The sequence below is a fragment of the Sciurus vulgaris genome (assembly GCF_902686455.1).
Source record: "Sciurus vulgaris genome assembly, chromosome: 12".
Taxonomy (NCBI): Eukaryota; Metazoa; Chordata; class Mammalia; order Rodentia; family Sciuridae; genus Sciurus; species Sciurus vulgaris.
The window spans coordinates 57,018,011-57,040,980 of record NC_136473.1 but is presented as its reverse complement, the minus strand read 5'-3'; the positions used below and the strand labels follow the sequence as shown (position 1 = coordinate 57,040,980).

General features: G+C 40.1%; 1 protein-coding gene, 2 long non-coding RNA genes and 1 pseudogene across 6 annotated transcripts in view; 1 reads left to right on the top strand and 3 right to left on the bottom strand.

The window, feature by feature from the left end:
* Positions 1–499: 499 nt before the first annotated feature.
* On the bottom strand, positions 500–18,442 carry LOC306641514. Its single transcript, XR_013758179.1, has 3 exons — positions 18,308–18,442; positions 10,731–10,861; positions 500–1,423 (listed from the first exon to the last, which is right to left on the bottom strand). It is a non-coding gene; the product is annotated as an uncharacterized lncRNA (long non-coding RNA).
* Positions 3,498–4,424, bottom strand: LOC306641507 (small ribosomal subunit protein uS13-like; annotated as a pseudogene). Its single transcript has one exon. The product of its transcript is annotated as a small ribosomal subunit protein uS13-like (transcript).
* AHCTF1 (AT-hook containing transcription factor 1) overlaps positions 17,718–22,970 on the top strand; it is a 65,269-nt gene continuing 60,016 nt past the window's right edge. For 2 of the 3 annotated variants that reach the window (XM_079106601.1, XM_079106600.1), the window contains exon 1: positions 18,315–18,528. In XM_079106601.1, coding sequence (XP_078962727.1) covers positions 18,332–18,528 — 197 coding nt within the window. In that variant the 5' untranslated portion in view covers positions 18,315–18,331. Of the gene's footprint in view, positions 18,109–18,314; positions 18,529–22,970 lie in introns of those variants that run through there. The other variant, XM_079106602.1, reaches the window with a different exon arrangement.
* On the bottom strand, positions 19,362–21,505 carry LOC306641512. The gene is made up of 3 exons (XR_013758177.1): positions 20,695–21,505; positions 20,498–20,584; positions 19,362–19,594 (listed from the first exon to the last, which is right to left on the bottom strand). It is a non-coding gene; the product is annotated as an uncharacterized lncRNA (long non-coding RNA).

Genomic DNA, 22,970 nt, shown 5'->3' with positions numbered 1-22,970 from the left:
ATTTGTCTTCTATTTTTACATACATGACAACCAGCATTGCCACTGCAAAAAAACATATTTTCTAAAACAGCAATCATAACACTGCTTGGTGCTGCAAAATGCATCTAGGTTCCTGGGAAATCGTAGTGTGGCAGCGATCTTTGCTCTCTAAATTTATTAGTATTTCAGATCCAGTTATGGTTCCCTTTTGGTTGATCAGTTTACAATTTCTTTGAAGAGAAAAAAGGAAGTATTACAATATTATTATGTTCTCTTAAATAATGACATGGCAAAATATATGAAATCTGACAGGAAAAGCAAACAATTACAAGTAAAATTTAAATGAAACATTAAGAACTTTTGTTATGATGAAAGACAGACTAAGACTGTTCAAAAACTGGGCTTGCAATGCATTTGGGTTGGTTTCAAAGAGCACATAATGAAATATATAATCTGACCTACTTAGAGGGATAAAGGTGAGGGTAAAATATTTACTGAAGAAAGTACCATGAAAACTGATGCACTTGCCCTAAAGCTAATGGATAGGATGTACTGGAGGGTTCTTTCTGCAGAGGAAAATACCATATCCACTGCCTTTGGGGAAGGAGTAAGAACATTTACCACTACCTTCCTGTGTCATTGACAGGGATGTAGTATATTAAAGGCAAAAGGGACAAGCTCAATAGTTCAAGTTCTAAAAAAATGCCTTTTAGGGGCTTCTCTGGAATAACCAGAGGATTTGTTTTCTGATTAGCTGATGGCTGTGGAGATAAATTTCAACACATTTCAATTTTTCTTCCCCATGAGTGATGCCCAATTTCCTAAATCAATAACAAACACGCTTTAAGCCAGGTACTGTGATACATTCCCGTAACTCCAGCAAGATGGGAGCCTGAGGCAGGAGGATCGCAAGTTCAAGGTCAGCCTCAGCAACTTAGTGAGTCCCTCAGCAACTTAGCAATATACTGTTTTAAAAATAAAAAAATAAAATAAAAAGGGCTTAGAATGTAGGTGAAGCACCCCTAAATTCAATCCCAGTACCAAGTCAAAACAAACAAACAAAAAACAAAACAAAACCAACCAACACACTTTCCACTTCTGAGGATTTCATTGTCTTTATGTATTACGATAGCTACATAACAAATTAACCCAAACTGCGGTGGCTCAAAGCATAATAATCATGCATTATATTCTTTATTCATTTGCACTGATTCAATGGTAAGAAATTCAGACCAGGCATAGATAGAATGGATGAAGGATTTCTGATCCACATTATCAGAATGTGAACTGGAAGTCTCAAAGGTTGGGGGCTAGAATCATCTGAAATGAAAGATCATTCCCTCACTTGATATGAAAGCAGTTGATGATTGCTTCTGGCTAGCAGACTTTCTATGTGGTTTGGGTTTCTTGACAACATGATGGTTGAGTTCTAAGGGCAAGCACCCTAATGGAGAGGAAGAAAGACATGGAGGTTAGATCCTTTTTATGACCTAACCTTCAATATCATGTATTTTATGACTTTCTACCAAATACCCATACTTGGGACTGTCACAAATCCCTGCCCTGATTCAATGGGAAGGGGCATAGATACCATCTCTCTTGGGAGAACTGTCAGTTTCATCTTAAGAAAAGCATGTAGGATAGGGTAAGTGTCAAGTCTTGTCATAAAAAAAGCATGTAGGATGGGATAACTAGATAGTGCAGCCATATTTAGAAAACACAGTCTGCCAGAATGGGTTTCTAGAAAGACATTAGAGATTTATGTTATAGCTGTTGTATGATTCAAAATTTAGTACATTTTTATTAGAAATATAATCTGCTCAGGCAGAAAATTTATAAAAAGAAAGTAGTTCAAATGGTTCTGCCACTCAAATTTAATCACCATTAGAAATAATTAAAGCTTTCATATAGTCACATATATACCATTTTCCACCGAATTCTTCCATTGCCTATTCTCCCCTTCAGTGGAATATCTGAAAGAGTTATAAAAGAACACCATTACTCTCTATTTAAATTCAATCAATATTAACATTTTGTAGAATTTGCTTTATCTCTTTTTTTCTTACTGAACCAATAGAATGCTAATTTCATATCATGATAACACTTCTAAATATAACACTTCCTAAGAATAATATGCATCTCCTAAGAAAAAGGATTATCCTAGATAACCACATTATCAGCTAAGAAAAATAATAAGTTTCATGGTATTATCTAATATCTCTTCTATTTAAAATTTCCCCAATTATCCCATGAACATAATTTTACAGTTTTTAAAATAAAAATCAGGATCCAATTAAGGTGGGTGCAATGCTACACATCTGTAGTCCCAGTTACTCAGTACACTGAGGCAGGAGAGCAGTTTTGTTTTGTTTTGTTTTGTTTTTGTACTAGGGATGGAATCCAGAGGCACTTTACCACTGAGCTACATCCTGACAGTCTCACTAAAGTTGCTTTGGGCCTCACTAAGTTGCTGAGGGTGGCCTCAAACTTGTGATATTCCTGCCTCAGCCTCTCAAGTTGCTGGGATTACAGGCATGTACCACTGCACCCAGCATGAGCAGAGGAGTTTGAGGCCAGCCTGAACAACATAGTGAGACCCCCATCTAAAAAAAAAAAGGAAGAAAGAAAATCAAGACCCAATCAAGATCCAATCAAGGTTAACATTTATTTTGCACTTGGGTGAATTTGGTTATTTTCCTGACGTGGCTCCCTATGCCTCAGTACCTGAGTCTGTCAAATATGGGGTTAATGACAAGATCCTAGTCTACCCACGGATTTCTTGTGAATTCCATATTTATCACTCTAACTGATATTTACTGAACACCCTCTGTGTACTAGACACTGACCAAAAGACAAAGGAGTGCTCTCATGGAGCTTCATTATAGAGAAATAATGGTAAAAGAAGTGCTTTAAAAAGTTAACAATACTATATAAATATAGAAGGTTGCCATTTTAGGTTAAAGGACTGAAGCAAATCTTGGGAGGAAAAAACTTCTATACAAAAGAAAAGTATTTGGACAGCCAAAAAGAAGAATAGAATTATGGCATTCACAGATAAATGGATGGAGTTGAAGAATATCATGCTAAGTGAAACAAGCCAATCCCCAAAAAACAAAGGCCAAATGTTTTCTCTGATAAGTGGATGATGATACGTAACTGGGGGCAGGAGTAAGGGAAGAATGGAAGAACATTGGATTGTGTAGAGGGAAATGAGGGGTGGGAAGGGGGTTGGGGGAAGGAAAGATAATGTAAAGAGACAAACATCATTACCCTATATGTACATGTACATGTATAATTACACAGTGTGACTCTACATTGTGTACAGCCAGAGAAATAAAAAGTTGTACCCCAGTTGTGTACAATGAATCAAAAACATAAGATAAAATAAATTTTAAAAGGGGAAAGAAAGAAAGGAAGAAAGGATTTAGAGCCAGGCATAGTGGTGCTCACCTGCAGCCCCAGCTATCCAGAGAGGCTGAGGCAGAGGATCCTTGAGCTCAGAAGTTTGAATACTGGGGGTGTATCTCAGTGATAGAATGCATATTTAGCATGCACAAGGTCCTGGGTTTAATCCTCAATACCTAGCACTTAACAACAACAACAATAACAATGATTTGGATTGAAATTAAATAAACTTTGTTCTGTATGGGTGTTTGCTGGGCATGGTGACACACACCAGTGATTCCATTTACTCTGGAGGCCAAGGCAGGAGGATTGTGAGGCCAGCCCCAGAAATTTAGTGAGGTCCTAAGCAATTCAGTAAGACCCTGTCTCAAAATAAAAAAAATAAAATAAAAAGGGCTGGGGATGTAGCTCAGTGGTTAAGCACCTCTGGTTTCAATCTCTGGTACAAAAAAAAAGTATAGGTGTTTAACAAGTTCAATGAAGAGATCAGCAATACTTAGAGAATGATTTTCCCTCCTTTGGTATATAAAATTTATTAACAGAAAGGCCTACAGACTCATTTCTTCTTGGACATACCAAAGGTACAGCCATGGGCACCAATGGTCTTGGTATGCTGGCCTCCAACACTAAGGCCCTGGAAGTGGTGTAGCCTCCTATGGGCCCTAATCTTCTTCGGTGGTTCCAGGTCCTCCTGGAGTTTGTTGTCTAGACTATTGACCAGAACTGCGCTCTATTTTCCATCCTTTACTTCCCTGTTCAAGAACCAGTCTGGGATCTTGTACTGTCATGGATTCTGCATAATGGTGATCACATGTTCAACCTCAACCTCAGTGAGTTCTCCTGCCCTTTTGATGAGGTCAATGTCTGCTTTCCTCAGCACCATCTGAGCATATCACTCCACCCACCTAATGGCAGTGATGGCAAAGGCTTTTTCCCACCACCCATCAATATTTGTGTTGAGTACTCTCAAAATGTGCTGGAATTTCTCAGGAATCACTAGAGACATGGTGGCAGCAAAGTAGTGGGGTATAGACCTTCTGTGGAAGAGTATAGAATGATTTTGTTATTGTTGTTGTTATTATTATTTTGCTGCTGAGGTGATAATTCTGGAGTTTAGAGTATATTAAAACACTGTATAAAGAGCTTCACCTACTTCTAATTAAATAAAATTATGTATGTGAATTTTGTCATATAGTATTTGCTAATTTTGGCTTTATTAGATATGAGTTTCCCCCCCAAAAAAATGTTAGAATAGAGATGGGGAGACTGAGTTTAAACTGAAAGGGGCAGAAAGTGGCAGAAAGGTCATCTGATTCAGATTCCACATTTTTATAGATGATCTCATCAGTGATCATTTTAAAGGAATTTTCATGAATTGTAACCCTGTAAACACATATGGTTTCCTTATGTAGAAGCCCAATTTCAAAATCTTGCAAATTAGATAAGATGATCAGAACTTCATGTTATCCTGATCTTTATTCCTCATCTTCCAGTTTTGTGGATTTGGATTTTCTTGACTGTTCTGTGACAGCTGAAGTGTATATAACTTTTGTGTAATGGTGATTGCCAGAGCAGAGAGCAATCTTAAAGCCCTGGAAAGGTGGTAGATTTTCTTCAGCAATATGAGCTGAACTTGAACAAAGCAGAAATGAATATCACTTTGGACCCTTTGCCCTGGAACAGCTGGAAGGCATTGCCTGTTCCTGTCTTTGGCTTCAAGCAGCTGGGAAATGTGGTTGAGGAGTGCATGCCAGCTCTTGGGGTTTTATGCTCCTTGTTTAATAGTTCTAGTGCTGTAGGATCTCAGGGAAATTCAGAACAAGCTCCTCTTGTTGCTTAGGGTTGGCCTCATTGGCAAGGGGGTCTGTTCAGCCAAGGACAGACTGAAGTCATTTGTTCATTCATGTACTGATGTTCCTATATTCAGGAGCAGTTGTTTTAAGTTTGCAAAATGGGGACTTCAGGATTTATGACAATACAGAATGGTTATCCTTTTAGAACTCTTTGGGGTCTTGGCAGGGTTCTGTGTAGAGCACCCAGAGGTGCTCTTCCCTTACCCTGAGTCTTAGGGTTCTTTGTGTTTGTTACTGACAATATCCTGCAGGTTTTCTTAAGCTAAGCAACTGACATGTAGGGCCAAATTTAAAATTCTTGAATTAATGAATAAAATAATAGCTGGAGTACTGATGATGTGGCTCAGTGATAGAAGCAACTTGCTTTTGGGACCTGGAACAAAGATGCCTATCATATTAGATCAGAACCCACCCTATCCACCATGACAATTTAACTAATTACATTAGCAACAACTGTATTTCTTTAAAAAATTAATTAATTAATTTTAGACAATGTCTTGCTGAGTTGCCCAGGCTGGCCTCTACTTGAGATTCTCCTGCTGAGCCTTCCCAGTATCTGTGATTACAGGCATGACACCAATTCAGGCAAAAACTTTTCTTTCTGAATAAGGTCGCTGTCTGAGTTACTGGGAGTTTGGATTTGAAATTTATTTATTTTTTGCAGTACTGGAACCCAGCAGTGCTCTACCATTGAGCTACATCCACGGCCCTTCTTATTTTACTTTATTTTTGAGACAGGGTCCCACTAAGTTGCCAAGGTTGGCCGTGAATTTTCGATCTTCCCGCCTCGGTCTATGGAATAGCTGGGATTGCAGATGTGTGCCATCGTACTTTAGGAACACAACTCAATCTGTAATAGTGACCAAGATTCCAGTCAATTTTACCTAAAAAACTGTTGACTCAGACAGTTGACTGACCATGACTGAATGAGCATACATCCCGATGATGTCTTTGAGGTCAACTATATCACAATAATTTAATTAATATTTCAATGTCCCTACATATAAACTGTACACATTCTGTAATGGGATAAGAATTAGATCAAACCGCTGCATTATTATTATGTGTTGTTTGTTAATAAACAAGGAGACATGGATTTGAAGAAACTAAGTATACCTGTTGAATCTTCATCAGTTTGGAGTAATAAGTAAGAATAGCTAATACTTAGTTTATGTATTTATTTCTGTGGTGTTGATGAAGGAACCCAAGGTCTCATGCATATTAGATAAGAGTTTTACCACTGAGCTACATGCCCAGCCTTACTAATACTTCCTGAGTACTTGGTAGGTGTCAAGTATTTTACTAAGCATTTGATAGATGTTACTCACTTAATTTTCACAATAATAAAACTATTATCTTTTTGCATTTTGCAAATGAGGAAACTGAGTCACAGAATGATTATAAATAATTTGCCCAAAGCTACTTAACTAGGAAATGACGGAGCCAGGAGAGCAATAAAATGCTGATAAGCTTTACAAATCCCTATAATTTTCATGTTTCTGCTTAGGGAACACTATTTTTAAAGGATTATGTATAATCACAAAGGATAGGAAATTTGAATCTCTTTAGCTACTATTTTTAAAACCACTCCAGAGCCCATCCTAGTTATGTATTAGAGCTTGTCCTTGGTAATAAACACACCAACTTTGTCTTTCTCCTAAAAGATTACAAATGATAAAATTAAGTAAAAGCAGGAGGTGATTACATAAAATTGGGGAGTCACATTCTTCTTTTATTTATATTTTGTTTTGCTTTTGCAGTACTGAGGATTGAATCCTGGTTGTGCTGCTCTACCACTGGGATACATCCCCTGCATTCCCCCAATCCCGGCCATTTTTTTTTTTTTTTTTAGCCAGGGTCTTACTTAGTTCCTGAAGCTAGCCTGGAACTTGTCATCCTTCTGCCTTAGCTTCCCGCTGCAATTATAGGTGTCCCCCACCACCCACAACCCTATTCTCTCCTAATGTAAAGAACCTTTTCTGAGCTACATAAACAGCTCATTCACCCATTTGGTTTTCAGTAAACAGAAACCAAGTATATAACTTTAGTACAATAAGGTTACATTGTACAAACTAAGGAGGACTGTCACTTTAAAAATAAAATGGAAATACCTTCTCATGTGTGGCATGAGATAAAATAAAAAATATATTACTTAAGTAGTAAATCTGAAGCTGAATTAATTCCCTGTACATTTTACCATTATAAAATGAACTTTTATACATTTATCTTTAAAGACGCATACACAATTTTAAATATGTAATTGATGGTTATACTTTATTAACAGAGTAGCAATAAGTCTTTTTTTATTGTTTGCAATGTGAAAAAGACAATATAGTTGACCCTCAGTATCCATGGGTTCCACATTTGTGGATTCAGCCAACTGAAGATCAAAAATATCTGTGAAAAAATTGCATCTGGGCTAAATATATATGGACTTCTTTTTCTTTGTTATTACCCTCCAAACAAAAGAGTATAACAACTATTTTCATAGCATTTACATTGTATTAGGCATAATAAATAATCTCGACATGATTAAAAGTATAGAGGACATGCATAAGTTATATTCAAATACGACACTATTTTATATAAAGGCGTATCCTCAGATTTTGGTATCCACAGGGTTCCTAGAGTCAATTCCCACGGCTACTGAGAGACAGGAACAAGTGTATATCAAAAATTCACACTGAGCACAAACTCAATCACCCATCAGCAGGAGTGAATCAAGAGAGTGCATGAATAAATGCATTGGCTGAGAAGTGTGAACATAACCAATACACTACTCACAGTGCCCTGGGAACAATCCCAGGAGGCAAGCTTGACTGCAGTTTCACAGCAAAAACCCATCTGTTGTATTGTGCCCTGTCTGACTGACCTTGTGTTCAGAATGGCAGTGGCAACCCTAGTGTGGGAAAGGAAGTCAGAGACTTGGAGTTGGCTGTGTTTATGCAGTACAGACTGTTTTCTATTGAGAGGCAATTGTGAGTCATCAGGCTGCCCAGACCTGGATGAAACATCCCTCTAAACTATTCCCCCACCCCATACACTCTGATTTCATATTCTCCAAGCAATCTTTTGCTTACTTAGTTTCTCATATACTTCACTATTTTAAGAGGGTGAAGTGCCCTAGATCAGGAGGGCATATAGGGATCCTAGTCAAGGCAAAGATATACCCGCTGTTATAATAATTGTATAATAAATTGCATAATGAATTGGATATTTTTTCTTATATAAAAACTTCCTAGGAATGTGGTTCCTACAAGTCCATCTTGAGATGGATGAGCCCTAGGAGTCCTGGCATGTCCAAGTTTCCTCCAAGGCCAAGGCTATTGTTTATGGCACTGTCTCCTTGAGAGAGCCAGATGCCATCTCTGTTCTCTTATCCCTCCTTTCAATCTTCAAAAATAAGTACAAGTGTTGGCTGTATAAAATATCAGGAAAAAAAAAAATCCAAGAGGGTAAGGAAATTTTTTTTTGAGACTAAAAGTGACATAGAAATCAGATGGTCTAAAAATTAAGAAAACAACAGGACACGTGGTTCAGACAAGTGGTGAAAGAACAAGCCAGGTCTTTGGAAGAGAATAAAAGTAAAAACACTGCAGGAAGACAGCAGCAAATTTTCATGGTATAGATAGGAGACACTTTTTTCTTTATCTTGTATTGGGGATTGAATCCAGGGAACTTTTACCACTGAGCCACTCCCTGTTTTCAATTTACTTTTTATTTTAAGACAGGATCTCACTAAGTTGTTGAGGGTCTTGCTAAATTGCTGAGGCTAACCTCAAACTTGTGATCCTCCTGCCTCAGCTGCTGGGTTATAGGCATGTGCCACCTTACTCAGTGATGGGATACATCACAGTCAAGAAGTAATCAGGATACTCAAAAGAAAAAAAAAAAGAAGTAGTAGTAATCTGGAGATCAGGATGGTTAATGTGAATATCTGGACTGAGGAGCAGGAATTATTGAAGGTCAAAAGACTAAAATGAGATGGCATAAGGATGATGACCTCACCAGGTGTGATGGGTTTAGTATTTTATTTATTTATTTTTTTGGTATTGGTCATTGAACCCAGGGCTTTTAGCCACTTGGCCACATACCCAGTCCTTTTTATTTTGAGATAGGGTAGGGTCTTGCTAAATTGCTTAGGGCCTTGCTAAATTGCTGAGGTTGGTCTTGAACCTGGGGTCCTCCTGCTTCAGTATCCTGAGATTATAGGCGTACACCACACACCCATCTGCTGTCTTTTAAGGGCAAGGCAATGAACTAAAAAAAAAAAAAAAAAAAAAGGAAGGAAGGAAGGGCCAAAAACTTACCATGTTAAGGAACTATTGTACAGCTCTGGATTACTGTCATCTTTTTCTCATCTGACCCTTCATAGGGCATCCAAAATTTGACATGATGATAGACAAGAACACTTCTCTAATTCAAATAAGTTTCAACCAGAAACTCTTAACACCTTAGCACAAACCATATTCCAAGGAACTACTTTGTGAAAACTTTGAGTTGCTTTGAAGAGAATTTTGTTTGAATATAGTGCCTGGATTTCATGCTCTGAAAGTGCATTTCCATCAGGTCTAACCAGCAGAGTTAGCTGCTTATAATTAAAAGAGCTCTTGGGGCTCCAGGTACAGCTTAGTGGTAGAATGCTGCTTAGCAACTAGTAGTTTCCTGGTTCAATCCCCAGAATCCCACAAAATAAAACAAATAAACAAAAAGCCCTACAGCTCTTACAGAATTTATTTCTAAAGACTATTAAAGGAAGATTCACCTGAGATTTTTTCAACAAATATCTTTTTTTTCTTCTGTCTTGTTCTCCTAATTCCACGAGTAGAAGAGAAAATATATTCATTCATCCATTTAAAAAAAAGTGAATGAACATATGTGAGGCACTTGCTGAATTTTGAGGGAAAAAGATGACAAAGACATTGTTTTTGTGCTAACAAAGCTCACGGTGTAGTTAGGATGATAACTTACAAAGTAATTAGAATGCAGTGTGATAGATGCTGTAAAAGATCCTTGTCCCCTTTCCTATTTCAAGGCCACAGACTTCTGTATGTGCTAATAGCAACATCATTCATTAACTTCCTTTGTCTGGAGTGTCCCTTCTGTGAACTTGGTGCCAACACATTAGATAATAGTAGCAATTATACAGTAGCATAAGATTATTTTTTCTGGTTCATTAAGCTGGAAATGTTTTGTTTGCTTCTCGTTCACATCTACTCTGTTTTGTTTCCTAATTATCCTTGTTGATGTTTTAAAGTTGGCAGAAGAATAGATTTTATTATTATTTTTTTTTTAGTAGCTATGTCATAAGGGTAACGTATGTTTTTTTTAGAGAAGAAAATGAGAGACAGAGACTTAGGGACCCTGTTCATTGTCTCGGATGGCCAAAAATTAAATAGATTTTGGGCAAAAATCTCATTGAAATAAGTTGATTTGTTCATTTCCAAGAGCTCTTCTCACTCTGATAATCTATGATAATATAGGTGAACTAACATTCAAAATCAACAACCAAACCAGATGTGGTGGCATATTCTTGTACTTCCAGTTACTTGGGAGGCTGAGGTAGGAGGATTGCTTGACCCCAGGAATTCAAGACCAGCCAGAGCAAAATAGTAAGACTGCATCTCAAGGGGAAAAAAAAGAAGAAGAAAGAAGGGGAAAAGAAAAGTCAATGACCAGCAATGTAAATGAAAAATTACAACACAATGATCGAATATAACCTGACAGGCTGGGTGCAGTGGCACATACCTGTAATCCCAGCAATTTGGGAGGCTGAGGCAGGAGGATTGCAAACTCAAGGCAAGCCTCAGCAACTGAGGGGACTTTTTTTTTTTTTTTTTTGTGCAGTGCTGGGAATTGAACCCAGGGCCTTGTGCTTGCAAGGCAAGCACTCTACCAACTGAGCTATCTCCCCAGCCCCCAACTGAGGGGGACCTTAAGCAACTATCTCAAAATAAAAAATAAAAAGGCTGGGGATGTGGCTCAGTGGTTAAGCCCCCCTGGGTTCAATCCCTAGTATTCCAGCGGGGGGGAAAAAAAAGCCTTATATATACATAGAATAATTCATCCAAAACAATACAGAAATATATTCTATACTATCATATGTTGTTCTTATTGAAGTTTTGGAGCATTCGGAGTCACACCCAAGGCCTTGTGCATGCTAGGAAAGCCTTCTACCACTAAGCAATACCCCCAGCCCAAAGACATGGGAAAGCGAGAACAATTTTCTTCCTTCCTTCCTGCCTTTCTCTTTTTGGTGACACTGGGGATTGTACACGTGCTAGAAAGTGCTCAGTCACTGAGCTACCTTCTCAGCCCTTTTTATTTTTTATTTTGAAACAGCGCCTTGCCAAACTGCTTAGGCTCTCTCTTAATTGCTGAGGTTAGCCTCAAACTTGCAATCCTGCTTCAGCCTACCTAGTTGCTGGAATTATAGGCATACCCCACTGAACCCAGGGAATTTTCCTGCTCTTATCTTAAATTTGCCATCTGTAGCAAATACGTGGAAACTGCAGAAAGTTTATTACATATTTTCTCATATAATCCTGACAACAGGTAAGGAAACTGAGGCTTGGATAGTGTAAGTTCCCTTTCCATGGATGCACTAATAGCAAAGGGTAGCTTCATAAGTCAGGATTCAAATTTAAACCTCTTTTGTCCAAATTCAGTACTTTTCATGTTTTAATGTGTTGCATCCTGAAGTGCTTCATATATTCAAAGGAAGTCTCAAGAGAATGTTGCTTTTAAGTCATATGCTGGAGGGGCTGACCCTATTGCATTTAAGTTATGAGTCCTAGTCTAGAATAGAACACATTTCAGTCTGGCTGGCCCTGGACTGTGAATCCCTGGTCTTGGGGGAGTTGAAGGCTACAATGAAGAAAGGAGATACTGTTTCATATTTTATCTCCAGGAGGTGGACAGTGTGCAGGCTTGAAGGGTGTCCCCCCAAACTAAAGGAAAGACATGATTAAAATTAAATAACTTCACCAAAACACTTGGTTCTTAAGGACTCTGCCTGTGACTCTCATGGAATGGCTTGTTGAGATTTATTCTGTATAACACATGGTTTCCAAATCAGGTGGAATTATACAGGAGTCTGCCAAAGTTACTTTTCACACATCATTTTATCCTTTAATGTTTCTGCCTTATGACTCCATTAAAGTCTTACAGAGTTAAAGGAACTGTATTTTATTCTTTGAAACAGTCCTGATCTTCAGACTAAAGACTTCTTTTCTAATTCTTCAACACTGTAACTCAGACAATGATTCTTATGCTCAGGTTTGTATGCATCTCTACCCTCCTGTTTTGAAAGTGTTTTCCACTGTTTACTTTACTGGGGTGATATCTCCCCAGTTCTACTTATCAAAGTGGGCTGGGGGTGTAGCATGTGCGTAGTATACGGAAGGCTCTGGGTTCAGTCCTCAGCACCAGTGTCAACATGTGAATAAATGAACAAATGAATGAATGATGAGAAGGTGAAATGAAATAAAACTATACTGAAAAATACTACTTGGGAATCATGATTTAGAACTTTAAGCATGTAATTGTGGTTTCATTAAAGCTCTTTCTAGTTTCTTCACTACAATGGAATTATATGGTTTGCTAATAATGTATTTCTAAACCCTAAAAATCTGCATTTAAATTTATTTTCAGGGGAAGAGTGCTCTAGGGTATACCAAATTTTGTTATATACATTCTATAGCTGGCTCTCCATGTAGTAACTAGATTCTAGTTAACATCTTTCAATTTTCACAAAAGTTACCGAGTGAAACATTGATAAGAGATCGCCTACACTTTAATCAAATACAACGAAGCTACCTGCAGTTCATTAAAAAACCACAGAGGATTCAAGGAATCCAGAAAAGGCAAAAGGCAAAAACAACCCCCCCCCAGTTTACAATTTAAACCATGTAGAAATAATGTTTCGACTAACAATTTAATATGCTTTGAAAACTTAAAGCACCATGCAGACACCACAGTTAATACAGGAAGTACAAGCGCAAACATTTAAATAAGTTCATGAGACAAAATAAGGTTGAGACTGTCTAACAAACTTGGCACAAAACATTTGTTAAAATGGGTGACCTATTCCCTCCACGGGAAATTGGACTTGACTCATTTCCATCACTTTATAACTCTACGCAGTCAACTTTTCTTAATTATGTTTCCATAGAGGCAGGGTTTCTAGCAAACAAAAGATTTGTGACTCAGGAGCATTACTTGCAATACTATTGACACAAAGAAGCCTTCGATTGTTTTAGCTAAAATGTACAGATTATAAAAAGTAGCTTCAGGAAATGAGAATGTGAAAGAAAGGGAGAAGTAGAAAGGGGAACAATTTTCATGAGAAGTTTAATATGGTAATGTGTTGAATATACATATTATCAGTCCCTGAATAAAGAAATAAAATTTGTGATTTTTAAAATAAATTTTCAGTTGTAGGTAGACACAATACCTTTTTATTTTTATGTGGTGCTGAGGATTGAACCCAGGGCCTCACACATGTTAGGCGAGTGCACTATCACTGAGCCACAACCCCAGCCCTTTGTGATTTTTTTAGGAGTAGAATTTATGCAAATATTTTTCAAATGCAGAAAGACTATATTTTAATGACAGAAAATGATATTTTTTGTGATACTGGGGATTGAACCCAGAGGTGCTCTACCACTGAGCTACATCTCCTACACTTTTTAAATTTTTATTTTGAGACAGGGTCTCACTAACTTGCCCAGGCTAACCTTGAACTTAAAAACCTCTTGCCTCAGAATCTGGAGATGCTAAGATTATAGGTGTGTGCCCTGTGTTTGCACAGTGTCTTTTTTTTTTTTTTTTTTTAATACTGGGAATTGAACCCAGGAGCCCTTAACCACTGAACTACATCCCTAGCCATTTTTTAATTTTTAATTTTGTGACAGGGTCTCACTAAATTGTTTAGGGCCTCAGTAAATTGCTGAAGCTGGCTTTGAACTTGTGATCCTCCTTCCTTAGCCTCCCAAATCACTGGGATTATAGGTGTGTGCCACCACCTCCAGCTCAGTGTCTGTTTTTTAAACAAAACAAAATTCTACCTGTTCCAAAATACTTGCTGCAAATCATTTGACAATTAATTCTCCCATGTACCAAAAAACATTTTTAGGGTCCTGATTAATTAAATATTGTATGTCTTCCAATTTGGTGAAATTGATAAGTATTTACTTATTCACTAAACAATTACTTTACTTTAGCACTTCTTTATATGGCATCCATTGTGTTATCATTGGAATGTAGTGGGGAACAAATGAAGTTGTAATTCATTATATTTCAATGAGGTTCTAAATTCTTTGAAATTAGATGGCTGTCAGTCACTCCCAGGATGCTAGGTTGGAAATGAAATATTGCCTCTTGAATAAAATACTCCAAATGGAAGCATGAGGGTCTGTATTAGTTATTATAATTACCATTTCCTAGTCCTTTTTATTAATATTATTATATCTTATGAAGGTATAGATGAAAAAGGAAAAGGTTAAAAATGAAGGTTCTGAGCTTGGTGCCTAATTTTCTTTAATCTTCGCAATAACTGCGAAGGAAGTACAGTAAGTAACATTATCTTTTCTTAACTGAGAAAGGCTCAGAGAATGAAGTAACCCAATTAAAATCATGTTGCTAGAAGTAGTGAAAAGCATTAAAAACCAAGTTTGTCAAGCTCCAAATGATCACATTCTTTTCATTACTCTATGCTTCATTCAAAAAGAGAGAGCTTTGAAACTGTGTTTACCAAAGTCTGTTGTGTGGAACGCTAATGAAATAAGATGTTCTCAAGTATAAATGGATGCCATGGTCAAATAACTTTGGGAAATACCAAGCATATTAAAGGTGGTAAAGTATTACATAAAAGAAATGTTGAATTTTATTTAATTAGCTTTCCCCAAAACCTCTGACTACAAAACTTATTTTTTTAATTTGACAATTACTAACATATCTTGAACCTAATTAAAAGAATGTGGCATATGCTTAGTTAAGTGACTGAAAGAGGAGAAAAGGTTGAAGGAAAGCTTTCAAGTGGAAATGGAGTTTATAAGGTAATTAAAAAAGCAGTAGCTGTGAAGGAAACATTTTCAAAAGATGCAGTGTGTGCTCCCAGTATAGCTGGGAGAGGGGTGGGGGGGTGGGGGGTGGGGGGGTGGGGGGGGTGGGTGGAGAGAATCAAGGGCAAAAAGGGGAAAGGGATAAAAAATAACATAGTATATTTTCAATGCAAACTTTAAGTGATTCATCTGAACTGAAGTTTAAGGGACAATTTCGGAAAGAAAAGATGCTTGAACTGGTCCCTGATAAATGCTAAGATTTAGACAGGAGAAAAGGCTGGGAGACACTAAAAGGGAAAGAAAGGATTCTTAGGAATTATGTAGTGAAATAAAATAGGATGGGTAGGGTTGGTCCAGGTTATAGACAATCATATAGAACTAAGTCTGTTGGTAATGATGGAAAGATTAAAATCTGCAAGACTATGTAGAAAGTTGACTAACCTAAGTAATAATGATATTGATTTTTAAATTCTACAATCAGAAGTTTGTGTGTGTGTGTGTGTGTTTTAATTTTATTTTGGGACAGAATCTTGCTTAAGTTGTTTAGGGTCTTGTAGTGATGCTAAGGCTGACTTTCAACTTGCCACCCTACAGCTCGGCCTCCTGGGATTATAGTTGTGTGCCTCCACCCTGGCTTCAGAAAGGATTTTAGAGTAAGGTTAATAAATGTCTTTTTATGAATCAGTCAATCCTCTAGTTCCTTTTGGTCTAAAGAGTGCTTGATTTTCACATCATACAACTCACGGCCAGCACACCTGGATTGAAAATTCCTCTTTTGACTACCAAGAACAGTACTCAAGAACTGAGTATAAAGTAGTTTCGGAAGATGGAAGTGTACAATGTGGAGCAAAAGAAAGACATAATCAGCACGTATGATGTTTTCTGTTTGAAGAGGTCCATTTTAAAGAGGCTTGGGGGTATAGCTCAGAGGTACAGTATGCTTAGCATGCCTAGCATCCCCCTCCTCACCCAGCAAATTGAGACAACTAACAATAAATAAAAACCTCTTAATTTTGTATGGGGGAATTGAACCCAGGGGTGCTTAATCACTGAGCTACATCCTCAGCCCCACTTTAAAAATTTTTTTACATTTAAAAAAATTTTTTTCTTTAGTTTTAGATGGACACAATACCTTTTTTATTGTATTGATTTATTTATTTTTATGTGGTGCTGAGAAATCCTGTGCCTCACACATGCTAGGCTAGGAGAGTGCTCTTCCACTGAGCCACAAACCCCAGGCCCATCCTCAGCCCCTTTTTATAGTTTAGAGACAGGGCCTCGCTAAATTGCTAAGTCTGGCTTGGAACTTGTAATCTTCCTGCCTCAGCCGCTGGGAATCAGGCTTGTGTCACGGCACGGTTCTGAAGAACAATTTTTTATTGCAAAAGTGGTAGGAGGTACTCTTTCAACTCCCCTCCCCACAAAGAGTGGTCTGTTAGTATCCTCACTCTACCTCATTTTGATTCGATTTACTACTTGGTATTGGACATATTTGGTGCTGGAACTAGTTTTTTTCTTTTTTTAATTGTCAATGAATCTTTTATTTATTTATACTTGGTGCTGAGAATCAAACCCAGTGCCTCAGGCCTGCTAGGAAAGCGCTCTACCATTGAGCCACAACCCCAGTCCTGCGGGGATTAGTTTTAAAGGAATATACTAACAAACCAAAAATGGTAACAGATTTGGGGTAATTTTCTATTATTATTATTATTTCGGTGCTGGGGATCGAACCGAGGACCTCCTGCACACAGGGCACGCGCTCTATCACAGCTACACCCTCAACTCCAAGCAAATGTTTGACGAAAAAGAATAGGCAAGGCAGCACCTTTGACCATGAAAACACGGTAGAATATTTGAAGAAACACGTAGGAAAGGGGGAAAGCTTTTACCTAGGGGTCCGAAGGCCCGCTTTTGGCATGAAAAGTCAGAGCACAGGACGAAAAACAGGGAAAAAGTATCTGCTAACGAGGGAAAGATTATTACCCGCCCGTCAGCAGGATGGGCGAGGAGATAACCACGCCGGGAATCTCCCGGGCGAGACACCCTGCCTACCAGGAGTAGCGGCGCTACTTCGGGCGAAGATTACCACTCCCGACTCCACATCCGGCGCGCAGGACGGGCCGCTGGAGCCGGTCCACGCGCAGGGCACTATGGGGTTCGTAGTCTTTCTCCTCCTTGGCTCACCGAGGCGGAGAGACCCTATTTTATGTAAACGAGCCACTCTTCCAGAGGCTGCTTCCCTTTCCACTCCCTCTCGCCACACTTTGTTTCACGGGAAGTTTGAAAATTCCCGCGGATCCGGCGCGCGAGGCACGAACCCTCGCGAGAACTCGGTCTCGGTAGCCGTGATCTCCTCTCCTACCCGCTTCCTCCTCCCCTCCTTCTCCGCCCTCCTCCTCCCTTCCCCTCCCCTCCCCTCCCTTCTCGGGTGTGTGTGTGTGGGACTCCATCTGTCCGCCCAGGGTAATGCGCAGAGGAGCGCTGACGCTGTCGGAGACTAGGTGGCAGAGTCGCGAGGGGCAGGATTCTGCACCGAGGCGGGGGACCAGCTGCGTTTTAGCCGCTGAGTCGTGTGCAGGCCTGCAGCCGGCGAAACCACTCTCTAGGGGCGGGTGTGTGGCTCTGAGGTGGCCAGGAGGTCGCAGGCCCGGGAGCAGAGAGGCAGCTTCCGCAGGGCGGAGGCGTGTGTGCCCAGCCTGTGTTTCCCGGGAGATGCTGTGACGGACCCGCGCGGGAGGAGCTCACGCCTGGCCTCGCGCCCTCCGGGACTCGGCGGCCGCGGCGGCTGGGTCACCCGCCCTTCTCAGGTAGGGGGAAGGGAAGGCCAGGGTAGGGCCGCGCGGCGGAGGGCGGGTCGGCGCGGCCTGGGCCCGGCTTGTCCCCGCGCGGCGCCTCGTGGGGCCTAGGCCGGACGCATGCCCGCGCGGAACGGGCCCGAGGGGGCGAACGCGAGCGGCGACCGGTGCAGCACGCTCCAGCGTTCGGCAGTTGAGTTATATAACCTACTTCGAGATGGAGTGGCGGCGGCACATGGCGGCTGCGGCGAAAGGTCTCGGTGTTCGTTTCCCGCCCTGGCAGCGGGATCCTGACCCGCCCGGCACGGCTTCTTCACTGTTGTTGTCCGGTGCGGTTGAAACCTTGGCGGGCCTTCCCCCGCGGGAGGCTGCTGGCTCTCTGAGTTTGTCTTACGTTGGCCTGTATTCCACACGCTCCTGGGCCTGGCTTGGGTGAGTCCAGGGCAGGGAAGAAAGTTTGTCCGGAGAGTGGAGAACCTGCGGCACCCGTTCAGCGAACTGCCCGGATAAAGGAGAGCTCCAGTTAATAACGCGGCTTGGAGTCGGGCTTATATGCTTTTGTTTTGGGAGTATTGGGGATTGAACCCTAGGGGCGTTTTACGACTGAGCTGCATTCTCAGTCTTTAAAAAAAATTTTTTTTTTTTTGGTTTTACATATATATCTTTTGATGGGGGGAAGTCCCGGGGATTGAAACCAGGGGCGCTTTACCACTAAGCCACATTCCCAGACCTTTTTATTTTGAGACAGTGTCTGGCTAAGTTGAAGAGGCTGTCCTCCTACTTGGGATCCTTGGAGTGTTAACCCACTTGGGAGATTTAAGGACGATTCCTTTTGAGAGGGTTTTCTTTCTTTTTAAAAAAATTTTTTAGATGTTGACAGACCTTTATTTTATTCTTTTATTTATATGTGGTGCTGAGGATAGATTCTAGTGCCTCACACATGCCAGGCAAGCCTTCTACCATTGAGTCACAACCCCAGCCCCAGACAGGGTGTGTGTGTGTGTGTGTACTGGGATTGAACGCAGGGCCGCTTTCCCACTGAGCTACGTCCTCATTCGTTTTAAAATTTCTGTTTGAGACGGTCTTCCTAAGTTACCTAGGGTATGGCCAAGTGTCTGAGGCTGACCTCGAACTTGTGAGCCTTCTGCCTCAGCCTCAGAAGTCACTGGGATCACAGGCCTGGTCACCACCTCAGTCAGGTGCTCCTTTACTTATGCTATAGGTTCACTTTTTTTGTTTTAAGAGGGTATATGTTAATTTTGTTGTGAAAGCCGAGGAGGTTCATACTAGAGGTATACAGTTACAGGAAAGGAGCGTTAAATTGTTTTTGTTTGTTTTTGATGGTGGCTGTGGAACCCAGGGCCTCGCGCATTCTAAGCACGCGCTTTACCACCTGTCGGCCATTTTTTTCCTTGAGTAGTTGGAGAAACGGTTGCGAGAGCGTGAGCTCTTCAGAAGAAAACGTAGGTCTTTTGGAAACTCTGAACTTGAGTTTGTTCTTGGTATTCTGGAGTCTGAATTTTAAGAACTGTCTTTTGTGAACTTTCATTGAAAAGGGTCTGTGAGGAGAGACGAGTTTACTGGTAAGTTTACCTCTTTAGGAGGATTCTGCCAGGGAGGACTAGTGTGTTGTAAGGGAAATCCACATTGTCCCTGTACTGTGACTCGTTATTTTTTGATCGCTTTTGTTTTTAGTTGTAGATAGATAGTTTTTTAAAAAATTATTTTAAAATATTTTTAAATTGTCGATGGACCTTTATCTATTTATATGCGGTGCTGAGGTTGGGAGACAGTGCCTCACACACGTTGTGTAAGTGCTCTACCCCTGAGCTACAACTGCAGCCCCCGTGTACTGTGACTTCTGACCACAGTTTTTCAACATTGTTCTGAAGTGTCACTAGTTCCCAGACATTATTATTATTATTTTGGTACTGGTGATCGAACCCAGGGGCACTTTACCACTGAGCTACATTCCTAGCCCTTTATATTGTTTTTGAGGCAGGTTCTCAGTTAGTTGCTTAGGCCCTCACTACGATGCTGAGGCTGACCTCGAACTTGTGAGCCTTCTGCCTCAGCCTCAGAAGTCACTGGGATCACAGGCCTGGTCACCACCTCAGTCAGGTGCTCCTTTACTTATGCTATAGGTTCACTTTTTTGTTTTAAGAGGGTATATGTTAATTTTGTTGTGAAAGCCGAGGAGGTTCATACTAGAGGTATACAGTTACAGGAAAGGAGCGTTAAATTGTTTTTGTTTGTTTTTGATGGTGGCTGTGGAACCCAGGGCCTCGTGCATTCTAAGCACGCGCTTTACCGCCTGTCGGCCATTTTTTTCCTTGAGTTGTTGGAGAAACGGTTGCGAGAGCGTCGGTTCTTCAGAAGAAAATGTAGGTCTTTTGGAAACTTTGGTATTCTGGAGTCTATGATAATTTTAAGAACTGTCTTTTGTGAACTTTCATTGAAAAGGGTTTGTGAGGGGCTGGGGAGATAGCTCAGTTGGTAGAGTGTTCGCCTCACAAGCACAAAGCCCTGGGTTCGATCCCCAGCACCGCCAAAAAAAAAAAAAAAAAAAGAAGAGGGTCTGAGGAGAGACGAGTTTACTGGTAAGTTTACCTCTTTAGGAGGATTCTGCCAGGGAGGACTAGTGTGTTGTTAAGGGAAATCCACATTGTCCCTCTACTGTGACTCGTTATTTTTTGATCATTTTTGTTTTCAGTTGTAGATTGACAGTTTTTAAAATTATTTTAAAATATTTTTAAATTGTCGATGGACCTTTATCTATTTATATGCGGTGCTGAGGTTGGGAGACAGTGCCTCACACACGTTGTGTAAGTGCTCTACCCCTGAGCTACAACTGCAGCCCCCGTGTACTGTGACTTCTGACCACAGTTTTTCAACATTGTTCTGAAGTGTCACTAGTTCCCAGACATTATTATTATTATTTTGGTACTGGTGATCGAACCCAGGGGCACTTTACCACTGAGCTACATTCCTAGCCCTTTATATTGTTTTTGAGGCAGGTTCTCAGTTAGTTGCTTAGGCCCTCACTACGATGCTGAGGCTGACCTCGAACTTGTGAGCCTTCTGCCTCAGCCTCAGAAGTCACTGGGATCACAGGCCTGGTCACCACCTCAGTCAGGTGCTCCTTTACTTATGCTATAGGTTCACTTTTTTTGTTTTAAGAGGGTATATGTTAATTTTGTTGTGAAAGCCGAGGAGGTTCATACTAGAGGTATACAGTTACAGGAAAGGAGCGTTAAATTGTTTTTGTTTGTTTTTGATGGTTGCTAGCCAACCCAGGGCCTCGCGCATTCTAAGCACGCGCTTTACCACCTGTCGGCCATTTTTTTCCTTGAGTTGTTGGAGGAACGGTTGCGAGAGCGTCGGTTCTTCAGAAGAAAATGTAGGTCTTTTGGAAACTTTGGTATTCTGGAGTCTATGATAATTTTAAGAACTGTCTTTTGTGAACTTTCATTGAAAAGAGTCTGTGAGGAGAGACGAATTTACTGGTAAGTTTACCTCTGTAGGAGGATTCTGCCAGGGAGGACAAGTGTACTAAGTATTACAGGAAATACACATTCTCTCTGTATGTATTGTGACTTTTTTTTTTTTTTTCTTTTTTAGTGGTAGATAGACACAATACCTTTATTTAATTTATTTTTTATCCAGTGCGGAGGATAGAAGGCAGTGCCTCACACATGCAAGTGCTCTCCCACTGAGCCATAGCCCCAGTACTGTGACTTCTGTCAACAGTTTTTCAATATTGTACTGAAATGTCACTAATTCGAAAGACAACATTATTATTATTATTTTGGTACTGGTGATTTAACCCAGGGCCACTTTCCCACTGAGCTACATTCCTAGCCCTTTATATTGTTTTTGAGGCAGGTTCTCAGTTAGTTGCTTAGGACCTCACTAAGTTGCTGAGGCTGACCTTGAACTTGCCATCTTCCTCTGAAGGATCCGTCCTGTGGAGCAGCTGGGATTTTAGACATTTGCCACTGCCCCTAACTGAACACAATTAGTTTGTACAAATTTTAAAAGATTTATGCAGGTACTTGGGGGACACAATCCTTAAGTAGAAATAAAATATTGTTCAGACTGGTTGTGGTGACTCACCTGTAATCCCAGTAGTTCAGGAGGCTGAGGTAGAAGGATTGCGAGTTTCAGGTTAGACTCAGCAATTTTAACCATGCCCTAAGCAATTGTGTGAGACCCTGTCTCCAGAAACAAAAAAAGTTAAGTTGTGGTGGCCTGCTGGGATGTGCCTTCGTGGGTAAGTTACCGTGGGTTCAATCTGTAGTACAAAAAGTGTGGAAATCATGGAAAATTTCAGGTACTCTTCACTCCCCATACTCCCTCCAATTTAAGTCTTTTTTCCCTAGATTAGCTCAGAAGTCTCAAGTGTATAGTCTCATCTGCTCACAAATTTTGTTTCGACTATACTAGAATCATTATCAATTCTGGGTCCATTCATTGGAAGAAATGTTTGGTATTCTTTCCTCTTTCAGCTTGGCATGCCTTGTGCCATTACTTTTTCCAAACTATCAAATTTTAAGTCCTTCTGTAACTTTCATGTTTTCTTTGTGCATTTTCCTTTTATTCCATTTTATTTTTTCCTCTAATTCACTTCCTTGGGATTTTACAGCATATGTTTTCTTGATGAGAACGTTTCTTTGGTCTGCTATTTTCATGGTTTGATTATATATGTCCTCTTGTAGAATGTAAACTCCTTGTGGGTCAGGAAGTAGATCTTTTTTCTGCCTTTGCAGTCTTCCCTTTCCAACACAATACTTTAAGAATGGTCAGTAATTGATTAATATTTGAATTAAGCCAGAAGCAGTGGTGTGTATCTTTTTTTTTTTTTTTTTTGGTGC